Source organism: Zootoca vivipara, chromosome 11 (assembly GCF_963506605.1).
Source record: "Zootoca vivipara chromosome 11, rZooViv1.1, whole genome shotgun sequence".
In the NCBI taxonomy this organism is placed as follows: Eukaryota; Metazoa; Chordata; class Lepidosauria; order Squamata; family Lacertidae; genus Zootoca; species Zootoca vivipara.
The window spans coordinates 10,113,254-10,131,224 of NC_083286.1; the positions used below are offsets into that span (position 1 = coordinate 10,113,254).

The window sequence follows — 17,971 nt, forward strand, 5'->3', positions numbered from 1 at the left end:
TCGGGTTGCGCACCGCACAAACCTAGCAAAACCCGAACAGGTTACTTCTGGGTTTTTGGCACTCACACATGTGCAGAAGCACTAAATCGCGCTTTGCGTATGCACAGAAGCGCCGAATCGCAACCCCTTGGTTGTGCAGATGCGGCGCTGTGGGTTGCAAACATGCCTCCCACATGGATCATGTTCGCAACCCGAGTTTCCACTGTATTTGGGAGAAGTCAAAGCCTCTCTCACACACACAATAAATACGAATTTATTAGTAACATTGGGGGCTCCATGGGCAAATGTCAAAATTTGGTAAACTCTTGCACATCTTGCCACAAAATGCCTACCGTCAGTTATGTCTAATCACAACATGGCGACTGTGGGATAGTCACAAAAGAAGACTTGCCCAGGAAACTGAGTGCGAGGCAAAAGTTCGATCAGAGATTGAGATGTCAAGCCATGTATTTGGCCTGATACCACCCAATTTCCCTGAAGAAAAATGATGATGCAAGGAAGTGCACCCACACAACAAAACACCTCCCTCCAGAAAAACAACAACACAACACAAAATTTTAAAGGATTTAAAGGATTGAATCCTGTTACACTAGGATGCCGTTCGGTCAAAGATTTCTAAACAATTAATATAATTGATTAATCAACCGAAAGTTGCAGTCGTGGTTTTCTAAATGATTTCCCCTTGTTGAACGAAGTGTGCACACTTCTCCCCATGAACATCCATGCCCTTTGAAAATAAAAGACAGTACAGTGGTACCTCTGGTTACGAACTGAATTCGTTCTGGAGGTCCGTTCTTAAGCTGAAACGGTTCTTATCCTGAGGTGCGCTTTCGCTAATGGGGCCTCCTGCTGTGCGCATACCTCTGGCGCGTGATTTCTGTTCGCATCCTGGGGCAAAGTTCGCAACCAGGAGCAGCTACTTCCGGATTAGCAGAGCTCGTAACCTGAAGCGTTCGTAACCAGAAGCGTTTGTAACCCGAGGTACCACTGTATAAAATGAGCTGTTCTTCACAGCAATATTGTATCACGCCAGGGACATTTCCCCCTTTTTTTAACTGGGATGCAGAGGGGAAGATGTAAAGCAACAAGGAGTTTGGATTGGCTCTGCCAGTATGTTTGAACCATGTCAGCCTCACTCCTCTAACTTCTGTCAAGTAGCAGCAATGCAACTGGAGGTCAGGTGAGCTGTATTTTATCAGCTTAGGTTTTATATATAAAGAAAATACTGTACAGTGGAACCTCGGTTTATGAACACCTCGGTTTACGAATTTTCGGTTTATGAACGCCACGGACCCATCTGGAACGGATTAATTCACTTTCCATTACTTTCAATGGGAAAGTTCGCTTCAGTTTATGAACGCTTCAGTTTATGAACAGACTTCCGGAACCAATTGTGTTCATAAACCGAGGTACCACTGTACAGCTTTTATATTATGTGAAGATGTAGCCAGACAGGGTGATCAATGGGATTGATAAAGGGCAGAATATAAGCAGAATATATAAATGTGCCTCCATTTTTAATTACAGGAGAATTGGGTGCCTCGGTTAGAAGACGAGGAAAGAGAAGTTGCTGAATTGCAACTCATTACGAAGCTTAAAACCATGGAGAGACCTGGTCTGAATAAGGACATTGGATTCTTATCTCATTATACATGATAAAGTTTTCTTCAGCCATCTCACCCCTTGCTTTTTCCTGCAAGATCAATTGCAGTCGTTAACCATCATTAACAGTCGTCAACAGGTTTACCACTCCTATCAGCCAATCACCTATTCCCACCACCCTTCTGAGTAATACCGCTCCCCACCCTCTGACTATACATAAGGGTCTGGTGACTTCTGTTTCAGTGTATCTGAAGAAGTGTGCATGCACACGAAAGCTCATACCAATGACAAACTTAGTTGGTCTCTAAGGTGCTACTGGAAGGAATTTTTTTTACTTTTTGTTTCGGTAAGATGTTCGGGAAACATTATTAGGTAAAAGAAGAGAAAAGCCACAAAAAACACCACCGCCCAGCAAAGTTCTTCCCTTTTTTCATTAAGCCTTTAAAACTGCAGTGTGTGAAAGGGGTAAAAAAACCTTGCAGTTCTTCTGTGCTTCCTGCTGTTCTTCATAAATTATCAATCTTAGCCTGCTATAGTCATTAGTTGGAAAGATGACATGAATCAGGATTTTGTTATTTCTGTGCCAGTACTCTGTGAATGAGACTTTGACCTTTTTTTAAATGTTAAAAGACATCACTTTGCCAAGGTTCTCTCTGCCCAGCAAGAGTCTGCTATGTTTTGCTTTACTTCCTGAGGCACTCGACATAAGCACTCAACACACACACACACACACACACACACACACACAACGGGCACATGCTATATTGTATTTATTTATTTTACTTTCCTTTGGGGCTAGTCCTCTTTGATGACAATCTTTATTTTCCTTTCATTTTTTATTTTATTTTTTTGCATTACCTCCACAAATAGCTTTTCTTCCTCTCTGTTAATCTTCACACGGTGAAGCTGCCCATCGGCCATGCTTTTGAAATTGATGCTGAAGATGTCAGGGGCTTGATGGCTATCCAGCTTGTACCTGATCTGTAAACTTCCTGAAGGAATTGGGGAAATGATATTTTAGCTTCATGACTGGTATATACAAAACACCTAGTTTTTAATGTTCAAGACGGGTGTATATACAAAATACCTGGTTTCCAGTTTACATAAATGCATTTGAAAAATGATTGTGGTAGAATATTGTATTTACTTACCCAAGGAATATTTTAAATAACAAGACGAAAGAGAAGATAGAAAATATGGAAATTACCCATCATGTTTAACTCTGTCATGTGTTCTACTTAAGGTAAAGGTAAAGGGACCCCTGACCATTAGGTCCAGTCGTGATCGACTCTGGGGTTGCGCGCTCATCTCACATTATTGGCCGAGGGAGCCGGCGTATAGCTTCCAGGTCATGTGGCCAGCATAACAAAGCCGCTTCTGGCAAACCAGAGCAGCACATGGAAACGTCGTTTACCTTCCCGCTGTAGCAGTTCCTATTTATCTACTTGCACTTTGATGTGCTTTCGAACTGCTAGGTTGGCAGGAGCTGGGACCGAGCAACGGGAGCTCACCCCGTCACAGGGATTCGAACCGCCGACCTTCTGATCAGCAAGCCCTAGGCTCAGTGGTTTAACCCACAGTGCTACCTGGGTCCCTACCCACAGTGCCACCTGGGTCCCTGTGTTCTACTTAGAGTAGGCCTATTGAAATAAATGGACATAACTAACTTGGTTTTATTCATTTAAACTCTGATTATGTTAGGTGGATGCAACCCAAAATTATCCAGAGTGTTCATGAATATGATTACAATCCAAAACACAGTGTAAAAGCCCAGAGCTGCAGCATAGTTTTTAAAAACGTGGACTGTCCTGCTCTCTCAAAAAGGCAGTCTACAGGGAAAATAATAAGGCCACACTCTGTCAACCACTGCTTTGCTCTGTCCATAGGAAAGGCTAGCAGTGTTATGTTGTGGGTAGTGTGTCAGACTATGAGCTGGGACACCCAGTATCAAAACCCACTCTGTGATGAAGCTCACTGGATATTTTTGGGCCAATCACTGTCTCTCGGCCTATTTGTACTTCACAGGTTTGCTGTGAGAATAAAATGAGGAGGGGAAATACCATGTGCACCATCTAGAGCTTATTGGAAGAAAGGTGGATGATAAATGTAATACCTATTACAAACATAACTCAAAATACAAGTAGGGCCTCAGTTGCATGGCAGAGAGTATGCTTTGCGTGCAGAAGATGTGAGGCTCAATCACAGAATCTCCTTTCAGAAAGCCTTGGAAAGAACCCAGAATGATAACTTGGAAATGTGCCCTGAATGGCATCAGGGTGCATGGATTAGCATCCAGCAGTGGCGTGCACTGAACTTTTTCATAGGGGAACAGTTAAAGCCATAGGTGCCAGCTTGCAAGGGTCATGTTGTGCATGTTTGAGCATCGTGCCTCCACCCCTAAGCTGGGCAGAAGCTTCCCAGCTTTCGGGAGGAGGCACCAGGCCTCTGACAGGATGCTTGAGCCCTCCTGCCCCCTACCCAAAGCCTGTGGGCTTTGGGAAGGTGATGGAAAGGCTCTTGGACCCTTTCGGAGCATCGCACCTCCCTCCCTAAGCTGGGCTGAAGTTCTGAACTCTAATTTACCAGGAACATTTAGGGGACTAGCCAAGTCTCCCTAGCCCACTGACCACATGCCACTGGCTCCCAGAAACATCTGTTCAGCCATTGGGTTATCATTAACATGCAGGTCTTCCTACGCAACTGCAGATATGAATGGAAGAAGAAACAGAGAATATGCAGACAGGAAATGGATGGAGAGGAAGCATGCTACTTTAAAACTTTTTAAAAATCTAAGTGTCATGGTAATGTTAACTTTGCCAAATCATACATAATGACGTACTCACCATTTTTGGCAAGAATAACCGAGAGGTAATCTTTATAGAAGGAGCTTACATAAAGAAGTAAGCTTGGGGTCCGCGTCGTTCGAAAGGCAAAAGTGATTGATTCTCTGTTCAGCGTCATATCCGGATGGAAAGACGCAGCGTGAGAACTGGAGTTCTTAGCTAAGCTGTAAGATTCCTGAAAGTTGTACACAACTGAAGAGCCCGCTCCGAAATATGCAGAGATCTCTGAAACAATGGACGAATTGTGTGTTTTGTTAGTATAATCCTGAAATAAACGAAGGTTGTCATTCCTTTTTAAAAGGAAAACAATAAAACACAACATTAATTACATTTCCTAGAGAAAGAAAAAAATTAGAATAGCAATTGTTCTGCGCGGTAATTTGAAACATTAGCTATGATTGTCAGGGCCTATTCTTAGCAGCCACTCAGCATACAGTAGTTGCATGCCAATTCCCTCCCCCTGCCAATTTCCAGCTCCGTCAAGTAGTGACAAGGTAGCTGTGAATACGGCTTTTGGCGCACCACCCATAAATGCAACTTTCTGAGTGCTTTGGCAAGTCAAGCCAAATGAACACTGCACCCAATTTTATTTCCCAAAGTAGCAAATTCATGTTTCTAATTGCCTTTCTCAAAAACAAAAAACAAAACCCAAGCTAAATCATTTCTTTCCATGTGTTGGCTCTACACTGAGGGAAGAGTAGAACCAGCCCTATCAGCTTGCTCCTGATGTTTTGTGCCCTCAGGCACCCATCCCCTGCCCTTGTTTTTGGCACAATATTTGTAAAGAGGAGCCTACAAATGCGCAACTTGTTCTCGTAATGAGTGCAAAAGTTTGTGCATTCCCATTTCAATTTCATTGCTAGATTTCTACTGAAGGACATTGATAACATGAAAGTTTAAATGATCAGATCAAATGCTGATATCTTCAAACTTAAACAAAGTGGTTCACAATATTCATATGAATCCTGGCCAACTTTAAATCTAATTGGAGGCAGATGTAACCACTGTAAATTGAGTTCCAAAATGCAGATAAAACATGCAAAGAAAAGGCATTTAGAAATAAATTTGTCCCTGTAGTGACATGAGGGTGTAGGGAGCAGGTGGCGCTATGGTCTAAACCACTGGGCCTCTTGGGCTTGCTGATTGGAAGGTTGGTGGTTCGAATCTCCGCGATAAGGTTAGCTTCCGTTGCTTTGTCCCAGCTTCTTCCAACCTAGCAGTCCAAAAGCACACCAGTGCAAGTAGATCAATAGGTACCGCTGCAGTGGGAAAGTAAATGGTGTTTCCATGCGCTCTGGTTTCTGGCATGATGTCCCATTGCACCATAAGTGGTTTAGTCATGCTGGCCACATGACCCGGAAAGCTGTCTGTGGTCAAAAGCTGGCTCCCTCGGCCTGAAAAGAGATGAGCGCCACAACTCCATAGTCGCCTTTGTCTAGACTTAACCATCCAGGGGTCCTTTACCTTTACCTAAAAATGAGGGTATACATTGACCATGCCCACCACCTTGGAGTGGTAGTTGTATATCAGTGCAACCCTTGGGCAATAGAAGGTTAACCAACCCTTATATTAAAAACATATAAATAAAGCCATACATTAGTAATGTAGCAATTTAAGAAGTTTAAAAAATGCAAAAAAAATCATAAAACTTGGGTAGTAACATTTTGAGTTTGATATTTTATAGAAAATAAATTTACAATTCATGCTTGCCTTTCTTACAGAATGGCCCAGTGTAAGCAGAGAAAGTGCAGTCGCAAGAGAATCCATTGTATTTCTCTTTGCATTTTCCTCCATTGTGACATAAGTTACCGTAGCTGCTACAATGTCCGGGGCAACCTGGTTTTACACCTGGGGTTACTTTTGCTCTCTCTTCCAAGTCAAGTGCTCCTCCATTTAGCTGCAAAGAACGAATACACCCCAGAAATCCTTTCTGCCTGGATGCTGTCCCACCTGCAGTGGAAATAGATTCATTTAAGCTTTTTTTTTTTTTGGAAATTGAAGTGACTTTATGTGTAATAACCTTCACATCTCAAAACATTCCATTCTGGCATGTGAGCATTTCTAAAAATATTGACAAATAATTGCTACTCCAGTGCATATATTGAAAGTTTTTTTGGTTTTTGGACAGCAGCAGAGAGCAAACAAGAGCATGTACAAGTACAGTGGTACCTCGACTTACGAACAACTCGACTACCGAATTTTTCGACTTATGAATGGGGCTAATGGCCACGCGCTTACGAATGTCTCGACATCCAAAATGAAACTGCGGCTGTTTTAGATAGGGATTTTTCGACTTACGGAATTTTAGATAGGGTTACGATTTTTTCCGTTTCCAATGCATTCCTACGGGAAATCGCGTTTCCAGTGGCGTTTTTCGACTTACGACTTTTTCGACCTACGAAGGTGCCTTCGGAACAGATTAAATTCGTAAGTCGAGGCACCACTGTATTAGAATTATCTGAGAGCAAGGGAATATATCAATGTTAGAAACTTATTTCTTATTCCCTCCTCTGGATTTCATACTTTGTCCTTGAGCTTGTTATGTGTGCTTTAAATACTTCCATAAGTACCAACTGGTAAATATACCATAGACCTGAATTTCAGCAACCATTATTTGTAATCACCATGGGATGTTCAGAAGCACAGAACAAGGGCATCATCAGTTGTTGTTATTAAAATGTTCGGTTATTATTGGTAGTATGTTATCAGCCCATCAATGAATACACGGGAACAGATACTATCCTGTTTCATTTTTAATAATCTGAAGGAACAATTGTACTATAAAAAAATGGGATGGAAAATTTGATTCCATTGCTATCACCAATGAATTGGATTCCTCTGTTGAAAAGAATGCGGAAGTCTTTCTGAATGAAAGATCCTGAATATTGTACTGATTGCGAGATAGAATCATAGAATCGATGTTGTTGTTATATGCCTTTTCACCAGATTGAGACTCAGTATTAATTAATAGTAATAGTGACAGTCACAAAGTGGAAGGCTGGGTTTAGAAATAAAAGAATTCCTAAGACATGCCCAGTCAAACTTGCATGCTATCAACATTTTAGTTGGGCTTGTTAACTTATTTAGTTAGTTAGTTAAATTGAATTCAATATCAAATAACTTAAAGCATCAAATAGAATGTTCTAAGATATCAAAATATTACAGATGAAGGCCAAGTGCAAAAATACATCATTAAGAGGGCATGATTAACAGGAAAACAATATATTCTCTTATACCTGAAGGAGCGTTATACCTGAAGGAGCGTTATACCTGAAGGAGCGTCTCCACCTCCATCGTTCTGCCCGGACACTGAGGTCCAGTACTGAGGGCCTTCTGACGGTTCCCTCATTGCGAGAAGCCAAGTTGCAGGGAACCAGGCAGAGGGCCTTCTCGGTGGTAGCGCCTGTCCTGTGGAACGCCCTCCCATCAGATGTCAAAGAGAAAAACAGCTACCAGATTTTTAGAAGACATCTGAAGGCAGCCCTGTTTAGGGAGGCTTTTAATGTTTAATTGTTTTATTTCATTTTTCTGTTGTAAGCCGCCCAGAGTGGCTGGGGAAACCCAGCCAGATGAGCGGGGTATAAATAAATTATTATTATTATTATTATTATTATTATTATTATTATTATTTGACAAAAATTACATATAAGAATCAAATACAAAAATACAACAAATCTCCAAAAAGCAGCACCATTAGCAGCTAAACAAATGACTTAGAAGCCACACACAATCCCCCCCCCTATTTTTTCCCAAAGGCATTTTTAACAATCTCCAGCATTGCTACCAACCATACAGATAGCACAGCTAATCCCTAGACAATTGCTTAGCATCCACACTTTCCCACTCCAATGCCCAAGAACAGATTTCCATGAGGTTTAAGGGGAAGGAAGAATGGGTGAAAATTGTAGGAATTCTGTGCCTAACCTGAGCAGAAAAAATACTGTGAAGTGTTTCCTTCCGAGCAACTTCATTAATGAAAATAGCTAAATGCATGTGCATGCTATGAGGTATAACAAATCACCTGAAAACAAAAAGAGTTCAAGCAAGTATTTAAGATATATGATCATCATCTCAGTTTCCGTATGTTCCCACGGTCTAATCCTCATACTTTGAGAAATAAGCTACTAAATAACTGACATTTTTAAATAAGAAAACCAGTCCTCCATACATTTCCATTATTGTTTTTAAAGAGGTCACACCTGGTTTTGAAAGCAGGGAGAATCTGTTTGCCTCCTATTTTCATCATAAAGATGAAAACTGCCATACACAAAAGCAATAACTACCCCCAAGTTCTTTTAGAAGCTAAATCAAGTCCAACTACTACTGCAGTTGCTGAGCTGTTAAATTAGTTGTTCAGGCATATGGTTCCCTACCTAGAAACTAAGATTATACTTCCAAAGTTAGCCAAACAAGTTTACTGTATTAAATCAGAAAATGGAATCTATCTGTGGTAGGTTCAAACATAAAACACCACCTATCAATTTACAGTGCAGCCAACTTCTAAATACTTTTAAGATTAATTAAAATTTTAATGATTCAAAAAGAAAAGGGGGAATATTATGGGATGTTAGCACAATAAGAACAGGCTAATTTGCCCATTGACTAGGAAAGGGGTTTCAGAGCTACATTCCTTTTGTTAGGACAGGAAGGATTGGAGACTAGTGAGTGGATCTGCTTTGCGTGGTGAGACCCCAGACCCAGAGGCATAGGAAGATCAGGTGGTACCCGGTGCAGAAAATTTCTTGCCAACCCCCCCCCATTGTTGTTTGTTTGTTTTTTGCCTGCAAAAATAGTTTTAGGTTATTTCATATATACATAGGAATGTGGATTATGTGCCTCTGATAACGAGGCGGCGACTGTGGACAGATACTTAAATCTACAAGATGGGTTGTGTTTTGGCTCCACTGAATTGAAATTTCAGCCTTTACGACATATGAAAACGGCCGGCCCCACAAATAACACGCTGATCCCCGGGCCGTCCATGGGCCGGATTGAGAAGGCGATTGGGCCGCATCTGGCCCACGGGCCTTAGGTTGCCTACCCCTGATTTAAATGAAAGCAACAATCACTTTGCATCAGTCTTTCTCCAGAGAATTTAAAGAAGTAATTGCATAGATCTTTGAGGGACTAGCAGCTGCAGATGCGATAACGGATCATGTTTCAGTTTACTTCCAGCGTCCCAAAGAAGAGGGCAAAAGTACAGGACCTTTCTGTACAAAGTTTAAGAAGTGAAAACCCAAAGAAGGATAATGTGCAAAGGGCATAATTCTTTACATCAGACAGTAGAATTTCTGGATCTATTTGGAGACTTCTAAAATTCTAAATTTTATGGATGCAGGTGGTGCTGTGGGTTAAACCACAGAGCCCAGGGCTTGTCGATCAGAAGGTCGGCGGTTCAAATCCCACGACGGGGTGAGCTCCTGTTGCTTGGTCCCTAATCCTGCCAACCTAGCAGTTCGAAAGCATGCCAAAAAGTGCATGTAGGTTAATAGATACAGCTCTGGCGGGAAGATAAACGGTGTTTCCGTGCGCTGCTCTGGTTCGCCAGAAGCGGCTTTGTCATGCTGGCCACATGTATGCCGGCTCCCCCAGCCAATAAAGCGAGATGAGTGCCGCAACCCCAGAGTCATCCGCGACTGGACCTAATGGTCAGGGGTCCTTTTACCTTTAAAATTCTAAAATCAGCACTGTGCGCTAACCAACTGAGCTGAGAATGCCAAGGTTGCAGGTTCGATCAGCTGCATATTCAAGGGGTTTTATTAGATGATCACCAGGGTCCCTTCCAACTCTACAACTCTATGACAATAAAAAATTAAAAAGAGTCTCTGCTCTATTTTTTTTTTTACTTTTAGTCAACGAGGAAATCTTCAAGGTCTCTTGGGCTGCCTAAAAGAACCCTATATTGAGCTGAACTTTGTCACCAATTCTATTTATATCTGTCCATTATTTCAATTCATCTTGTACAGTCCAAACACTCCATTCTTTCTTCTAGGCCATGCGTGGAATAAAAGCTCTTGCACAGTAGGCAAGACATCATCTTTTTATTCATTCTCCTTTTTCAGGGGAGGGGGGAATTCCTTAAGAAACTCATCTGAGGGCAAAGTTTGTCTTCTGACTTTTCCCCATCGTTCTCTTACTGCCTTGTGAAAGTACCCCAGTAAGTCAGTTTTCTATTCAGCTGCAGTAAAGCAGGCAATTGACAAGAATTGTTTTGAAGAATCTACATCTTTGATAAAATGGTTTTCAGAATGAGATATTATCAGGATTTCTGCCAATTTTGCTCTTCATGAGTTTTGTTTATTCCTGTTTCAATTGTCATTCTACACAATGTGTACAATGTTGAATTGCTTCAATTGCATCTACACATTTTGAATTGTTCCTTATGCCATTATAAAACATAAATTCTCATTTTCACACAGTTTGGGGTTTTGTGTCGGTCATGATTCCTGTGAAATTCCCTTCCCCTCTGGTTTTATGCAATGCAGATTTCTATTGCACATTTTTGTAAATTACTTCTTTTTTATTTATATAAAAAAGATCTGCTTGCTTAATTATGGCAATGCATTTTCACTTGTATTCTGTAATTTGTGCATTTATTTGCTTATTTTAAAAGTTCCAAGTGGCGTGCATCAATAAAATGAAACCAAATCAACAAAAGACATACTATACCAGGATAAGAAACCTTTACCTCTACAACAGCTCATGATCTTTCCCCTTCCCCACTCCTATCTCCCCAAAAAGAAATGAAGATACAGGGGAAGCAAAACAACCTTAATTTATTCATGATGAGAACATGCAAAAGGTTTAAGCTGCAGACCTTCTTAAAGAACTAAGTCTTCTTTTGTGAGATAAGGGTATATCAAACACGAGGGTCAGGGCTTGGTGAATCACAATTGGGAAAGTATTCCATCATTTCATCAAAAAGCTCCCCCAATCAGTTCCATCTGATTAACTTCTGAGGAATCTGTAGTGGGGCCTCAGATGATGAATGTACCATGTACTGACAAATGTGTAGAAGAAGACAGAAGAAGATACAGTATATCTAGGACCAAAACTATTTGGGACTTTAAAGGTTAAAACCAGCATCCTGAATTGAGCCCACAAACAAATGGGCCAATGGTGCAGATCAAACAAAAATAGATATCACATGGTTTGATTGCTTCACTGCAGCAGCATATTGCATGAGTTGCAGCTTCCAAATACTCTGCAAGGGCATTCCCATGTACAGGTCAAACTAATACCAGTGTACTGGAGGAAGCAAAGATCACCAGTGCTGAAGCAATGATTTCTTCAACATCAACTTTGTTGGACTGGTCATGTTGTGTGTCAGGAGTATGGGCAGGAGTTAGGCTCTGGGGCCTGTAGTGCTTTGCAGGACTGGGGCCTGCCTCAGCTTGTGCTGGAGAAGCAAGGAGTGGCCACTCAGGTGAGGCCACTTGATAACTCACTGCACCTGGTGGCAAGAGCTGGGAGGGAGGAAAGCTCAGCATTTCCCTTCAGCTCTTTGCCACAGCAACGCAATCCCTGCCTTGTTGCATCTGGCATCCTGTTCCTTGAGCCTTTGCCTTGCTCCTCGACCCTTGGACCTTCACCTTGCTGGCGCCTTGCTCCTCAACCCTTAGACCTTTGCCTTGCCGACGCCTTGCTCCTTGACTCCCAGACCTTCGCCTCCGCCTTGCTACTTGATCCTCGGGCCCTCGCCTCTGTGACGCCCTGCTTCCCAACCTTCAGTTCCTTGACCCTGCGACTGCCTGCTGCTGGACCCTCAGCCCTGCACCATCCAGACCCCGTTCCTGCTTCCACACCACCATCTTGCCCCCGGTCCTGACGTCCTCAGGTGGGCCTGCTACCTCCCGCCGACCAGACCGTGACACTGTGTGGATGCCAGATTACCGTCTTCCAAAGCAACTATTCTATTCTGAACTTAAAAATGGAAAGTGTAATGTTGCTGGTCAACAAAAGAGGTTTAAAGACTCTCTGTCTCTCTCTCAAGGCAAATCTAAAAAAAAAAAAGTAGTATAAACACCGACAACTGGGAAACACTGGCCTGCAACAGCCTTTACCAAAGGTGTCATGGACTTTGAAGACTCTCGAACTCAGGACAAAAGGGAGAAAGAAGGCACACTTGGCAAACCCTCACCGTGATCAACTCCCCACTGTGGAAGGATGTGTGGATCCAGAACTGGCCTCCACAGTCACTTCTGGACTCACTGTTAAAACCATGTTCATGCAAGACAATCTTACTCAGCTACGAGTGATCGGCAAAGAAGAATTCCAATAGTCTAAGCTGGAGGTAAATGACACATGAATTCCTGTGGCGAAGTCTTCTTTCGTGAGATAAGGGTGTATCAGACAAAACGGGAAAAGGCACTTCTCACCACCGACACCATGTGCACATGCAACAGTAGCGATGAGTCAAGTAGCACCATCAAACTATAAAAATGATCTTTCAGAGGCAATGCAGGCCTATTCATTACAGGCTGCACATGAATCAGATTATCTACCTAACACTAATTTTTCAGACCTGTCTGTATTTGATTTCATTTCTTAACATCTTCTTCAATTATTCACAACAGGTGAACACTGCCGTTTCCACTGTCTCCCTAAGATCAGATGCAGAAGTGGGATGGAGCTGGGTATCATCTTATTGATTACTTCTCCCAGTGGTTTCATGTAGAAATTGAACAGCAAAGAGGACAAGATGGAACGTTATAGAATCCCACAGACAGCTAGAAAAAGGGCAAAGCAAAAGTACCCCAGCATCTTCTGCTGGGTCCTATCATGCAGGAATGAGAAGCGGCAGTACAATACTGCACCTTCTATCCCTATCCCTGCAAAATGGTCCAGAAAGGTATCATGGTCACAGCTGAAACATTCAGGAGTAACAAGGTCACAGTCTTCCTATCTGCCTCCTGTCATCAACCTACATGACCAATAAAGTTTTAGGCCAAAAACCAAGTTGAAAGCTTGACTGAAAAAGAATCTAGATCAGGCACCCCCAAACTGCGGCCCTCCAGATGTTTTGGGCTACAACTCCCATGATCCCTAGCTAAGAGGACCAGTGGTTAGGAATGATGGGAATTGTAGTCCAAAACATCTGGAGGGCCGAAGTTTGGGGATGCCTGATCTAGGTGGTCAGTTTCTCCAACAAACCCTGGAATTTTCTTATCCCCAATGCTCCTATTCAGAATGCTTATCTATTTATCACCTTACTAAAAACACAAATGGCTCTCTAATATGAAACAGTTTATCGTTCCTTGTCAACGGTCAGAAAATATTTCTGGAAAAGTGAACTTACCAACAAAGAGCTGGCTATTGAGCTGCAAACGGATATGCCCATCCGATGAAGCTGTGTGAGTTCTTTGAGGGAGTTGATCTACTTGCAGGGATGCCTCTTTGATGTTTCTTTCAGCTTTTACGTAGTGCCACTGGTTGTCATTTAAGGAAGCGGGTGACTGCACGGTGATTTCATTTGGCCCATTTCCCACATCAAATGAAAATGTCACTTCAGTTGGTGCTAGAAAGAGTAAAGACATTTTAGAATTTGGGGTTAGCAAAACCACATTGAAAATGTGTGGGAAGTATGGTATAAACTTATTTTCTTCAGGTTGTGGAAGAATGGCAAGATTAATTTCCTTTGCTAAAAATAATGACTTCAGCTCTTCCACTGTAAGTTACATATTAGCTGCAGGAAACTAATTTATTGGGGGGGGGGACCAGATAGGTAAGTGTCAGGGTGGTCGCTGGCTACCCTCGAGCAACGACACTCCAAACCATCTTGTCTTTAGTCCTTTTATGGTGAAAGCTATTTACAAGACAAGAGCTTCATGAACATATGTCTACTCAGTACTATCAGATTCTCCCAATGGCGCTTTTCGGCTCCTCCCCCAGCAGAGTAGTTTGGGGACCCCAAATCTCCTCCCCCTGCGTTTGTAAGCTGCTGATCGCCTCAGTTCCGGGGTAAATTTGAAAGGATGCCCCTCTGCTGTTTCCCCGCTGGAACTTTCTGCTGGCCCCTCCTTCCTTGCTGACATCACAGGCTGCAGGTACCGTAGGGCTCTTGTATGCTGCCTGAACCCTAGCCTGCTCCGCTCACTTCCTCCTTCCTGTCTCCTGTCCTTCCGCTGTTGTCTGAGCCATTAGAACAGCTGGATTTGATGGGGGTGGCTGTTCCCTGTAAGCCCACCCCCTTACAGTAAGCTAGGTGTAACTTTATGCCACAAATATTTGCAATATAGACACTGAATATACAAATGTAATAAACCTTCAGTAAGAAAGCGGAAAATAGCCTAATGATTTGTCTAATTGGTTGTTAAACTAGAACAGACCTTTAGTTAAAGGATTGTTTCAGTAAGTAGTAAAACTGATTTTATGTCATACAGATTAAGAAGCCAATCCATCTAGTGCAATCTCAATAGTACAGAGTACTAGTCAATGCATTTTATATTGCCTACTAATATAGGTGTGGAAAATATTTGTTTAAATATTAATATTAAAAGAACTTCAACAAAAAATTGTTTTTGGATAATCTGAATAAAGAGTGTACACAAAGCCATACCTTAAAAACAATATCAACAGTTTAAGTCAGAAATCTGGACTCTGAAATGGGCTGGGCTCCACAGAAAAGAAATCAGTGAACATTTCTTTATTTAATTTAACAGTTTGCACATCTAGCCCAATAGATGTAAACACAATGTAAGATGTTTGACACCTAATGATGTTTAGTCAGTGAAGGCTACTGTCTGCACTCAGACTGAAAATGGCTTCCATGAGATGTGGTCAAAGTAATCCCCTCCCCCCCCCAAAAAAAGTTCTTTCAAAAATCAAGCAGAAGAATATAAGCTTCATATCTGAAAATGAAAACTCATAAGAGGTGTTACTATACTGTATAAAGCTTTAAGTTTAACCTTTCAAACATTCAGTCCAGCACCTGCACTTACTTGATGGATATAACTGAAATCAATGGCATGGCATGGAGAACAAATGCGATTTATGATTCATGTTGCGCTGACTACACGGGCCAGAAACAGTTTCCAAGTAAAAATGATGATTGATGCCTGCTCTTCAATTAGCCAAACTCATTTTCCAATCATATTGGAAGCAGGACTCCTCTTTGAAATCAATTATTAGTTCTACAGAAATACCTTTGGCATTGCAGGGTGCCTTAAGAAAACAACTATGGGTGGCAAAATAAATGCATTTTGTGGCCTTTTACTTCAGAGGTGCCTCCCAATGGGAAGGCGGGTGGAATCCAGCAAGGGAATAAAATCAGGGAAAGCTCCAAATTGGAACTATGCCCGCAAACAAAACAAAAAACGAACAAACTTTGTTGTATGCGAATGAATGAATCTGCTTCTCGTGAAAACCAATGAGGGATTTCATCATTAGTATGTTTTGGGTGCTGTTCTAAAATCGGAAAAAAGGTCAAATGAGGAAATGTTTTTTTAAAAAAAAAAAAAACACTATGAAAAAAATAAATTTAGGAATGTGCAATTATATTTTTAGGACTTGGCATATTTGGGCAGGTGCCAGGGGCCTGACATCCTTGCAGAGCCAGATTCAGGGCTCCATTCATTTCTTATTTTTCTTTAACATTTAGAGAAGTGTCGGCAGACTGAATCCATTGAATGCCAGGTAATCCCACCAGGACCAAGGGATGGAGGAGGTCTAACAGATGGAGGAAATGACTTGGTAGAAGACACTTTGCCCAGGGTCCTCCAAGACCATTGAAGACCTGTATACTTCAATGAGATCATTTGCCTACGGAACCCAAATGAAAGCTTAGACAACGCAGAACGGGGAGGGAAGGCTCCTCGCTTACTGATTGCTTTCCTAGGAATCCCCAGGTGGCACAGTACTGGGATCATGAAATCTGGACTGGGCAATGACCTCACATATAATGATAGCCGAAGCTGTGTGTTGTCAAAACAAGGAGAACAGATCATGACTGTCAGGCTTGCAGCAAAGTGTCAGGGTTGAGACAGACGAGGAGGAGTGGTGGCTAGCTCCCCCTGACAAGCCCCAACAGAGGAATCTGAGGAATTCACACCTGGGGAAGACTGGTGGCAGCACTCAGAAGAAGAGCAATCTGACAGGGAGGAGGGAAGATCAGAGCTGCAGCAACAAGTCGATCCAGAACCAGGCCCCAGTCAGGCAGGTTATCAGATGGCCCCTCCCCCCCTCCATTCTCTGCAAAGGAACGCAGAGCTGAAAAACGCCGGCTGCAATTAGAAACAGCTGCAGCTCATAAAAAGCGGGGGAGAGAACCTGCTACTTAAGAGAGAGGTCGGCTGGCCACTCCTCAGCGTCTGCAACGTCGTACTGAAGTGCCTAGTTGCCTCGCTCATCTTGCCCTTGGTTCCTGTAATCTTGATCTGGCTTTCCTGACCCCGCTTTTGGACTTCTGGCTTGAACGGACTTTGGCTACTCTTGACTCCACGTAAGACTTTTGGCTTCCCTGACCCCAGCTTTTGGACTTCTGGCTTTAACTGACCTTGGCTACTCTTGACTCCCCACGTAACTGTCTGACTTCAACTGGCTCTGACCAGACTGTTGACCTTGGCTTATCCGACCCTGTCTGTGCTCTTCAGTGTGCCTACTTGCTGGCACCCTAACACAAAGAATAAAATGCATGGTGGTAGCACTGAGTCTGAAGGAGAAAGAATGACTGCAGCAAATCTAGGACAGCAGCATTTCACACTGAGGTCAGGAAGGAATTGGGCAGGCAAGGGATCTTGAAAGCCATTAAACTTTTGGATGAAATCTATTAATACACCTAGGCAGGGCACCCCTGGATTTTACACAATGGACTGTACAGCTCTACCCATTATTATTTGACCCACAAATGTGCATTGTTCTGTAAGACATTGTTAAATTAATTGGACTTCTGTGTACAGTACCGAAAAGAAAATTGCAGCCTGGAAGCAGGGCCATTGTTAGTGGGTATTCCACTATTGGATTTTGCACCAAGTGTCATGCTTTCAGTCTGTTTCACTCCCTTTCTAATAACTTAATAACCAAAAGAAAACTTTGCTCACAGGGTGGTAGGGTGCACTAGAATCATGCCTATTTGGAAGTAGTTTTATTCTCAGTAGTGGTTATGCTTTGTTCAGTAAAAGAGGATGATGGAGCAGAAGCTTAACCACATGATCCTATGAACATCTGCATGGAGTTCAGCGAGGCTTACTCTCAGGAAGTTGGTTATAGGGCGGAGACCACACACTAAGAAGTTGAAGTTTCAAAAAGACCGGCATACAAGATTAAATCACAAAATGACATGGTTTCTGTTTTAGCAACAATGTGAGGTCAATTATTAATGCCATAATGAGCTTTAAAACATTTCTATTATATTACCATATTGAATGATATCCTGAATTTGACATGTTAATTGTTATTTATTTTAAACATTTCAAATTTTCAACCACAAAATGTTAAGTGACTTTGAACAATTAATAAGCAGTCAAACGCAAATTGGTAATTTACATTCAAACGTATGAGAATTGAATCCATGATTTACTCAAATGGCC

General features: G+C 42.2%; 1 protein-coding gene across 1 annotated transcript in view; it reads right to left on the reverse strand.

Annotated features, from left to right (window-relative positions):
• CNTNAP4 (contactin associated protein family member 4) overlaps nt 1-17,971 on the reverse strand; it is a 250,325-nt gene that overhangs the window by 15,224 nt on the left and 217,130 nt on the right. Inside the window, exons 17-20 of the mRNA XM_060280113.1 lie at nt 13,744-13,962; nt 6,156-6,395; nt 4,446-4,670; nt 2,461-2,594 (exon numbers count right to left, since the gene is read on the reverse strand). Coding sequence (XP_060136096.1) covers nt 2,461-2,594; nt 4,446-4,670; nt 6,156-6,395; nt 13,744-13,962 — 818 coding nt within the window. The remainder of the gene's footprint in view (nt 1-2,460; nt 2,595-4,445; nt 4,671-6,155; nt 6,396-13,743; nt 13,963-17,971) is intronic.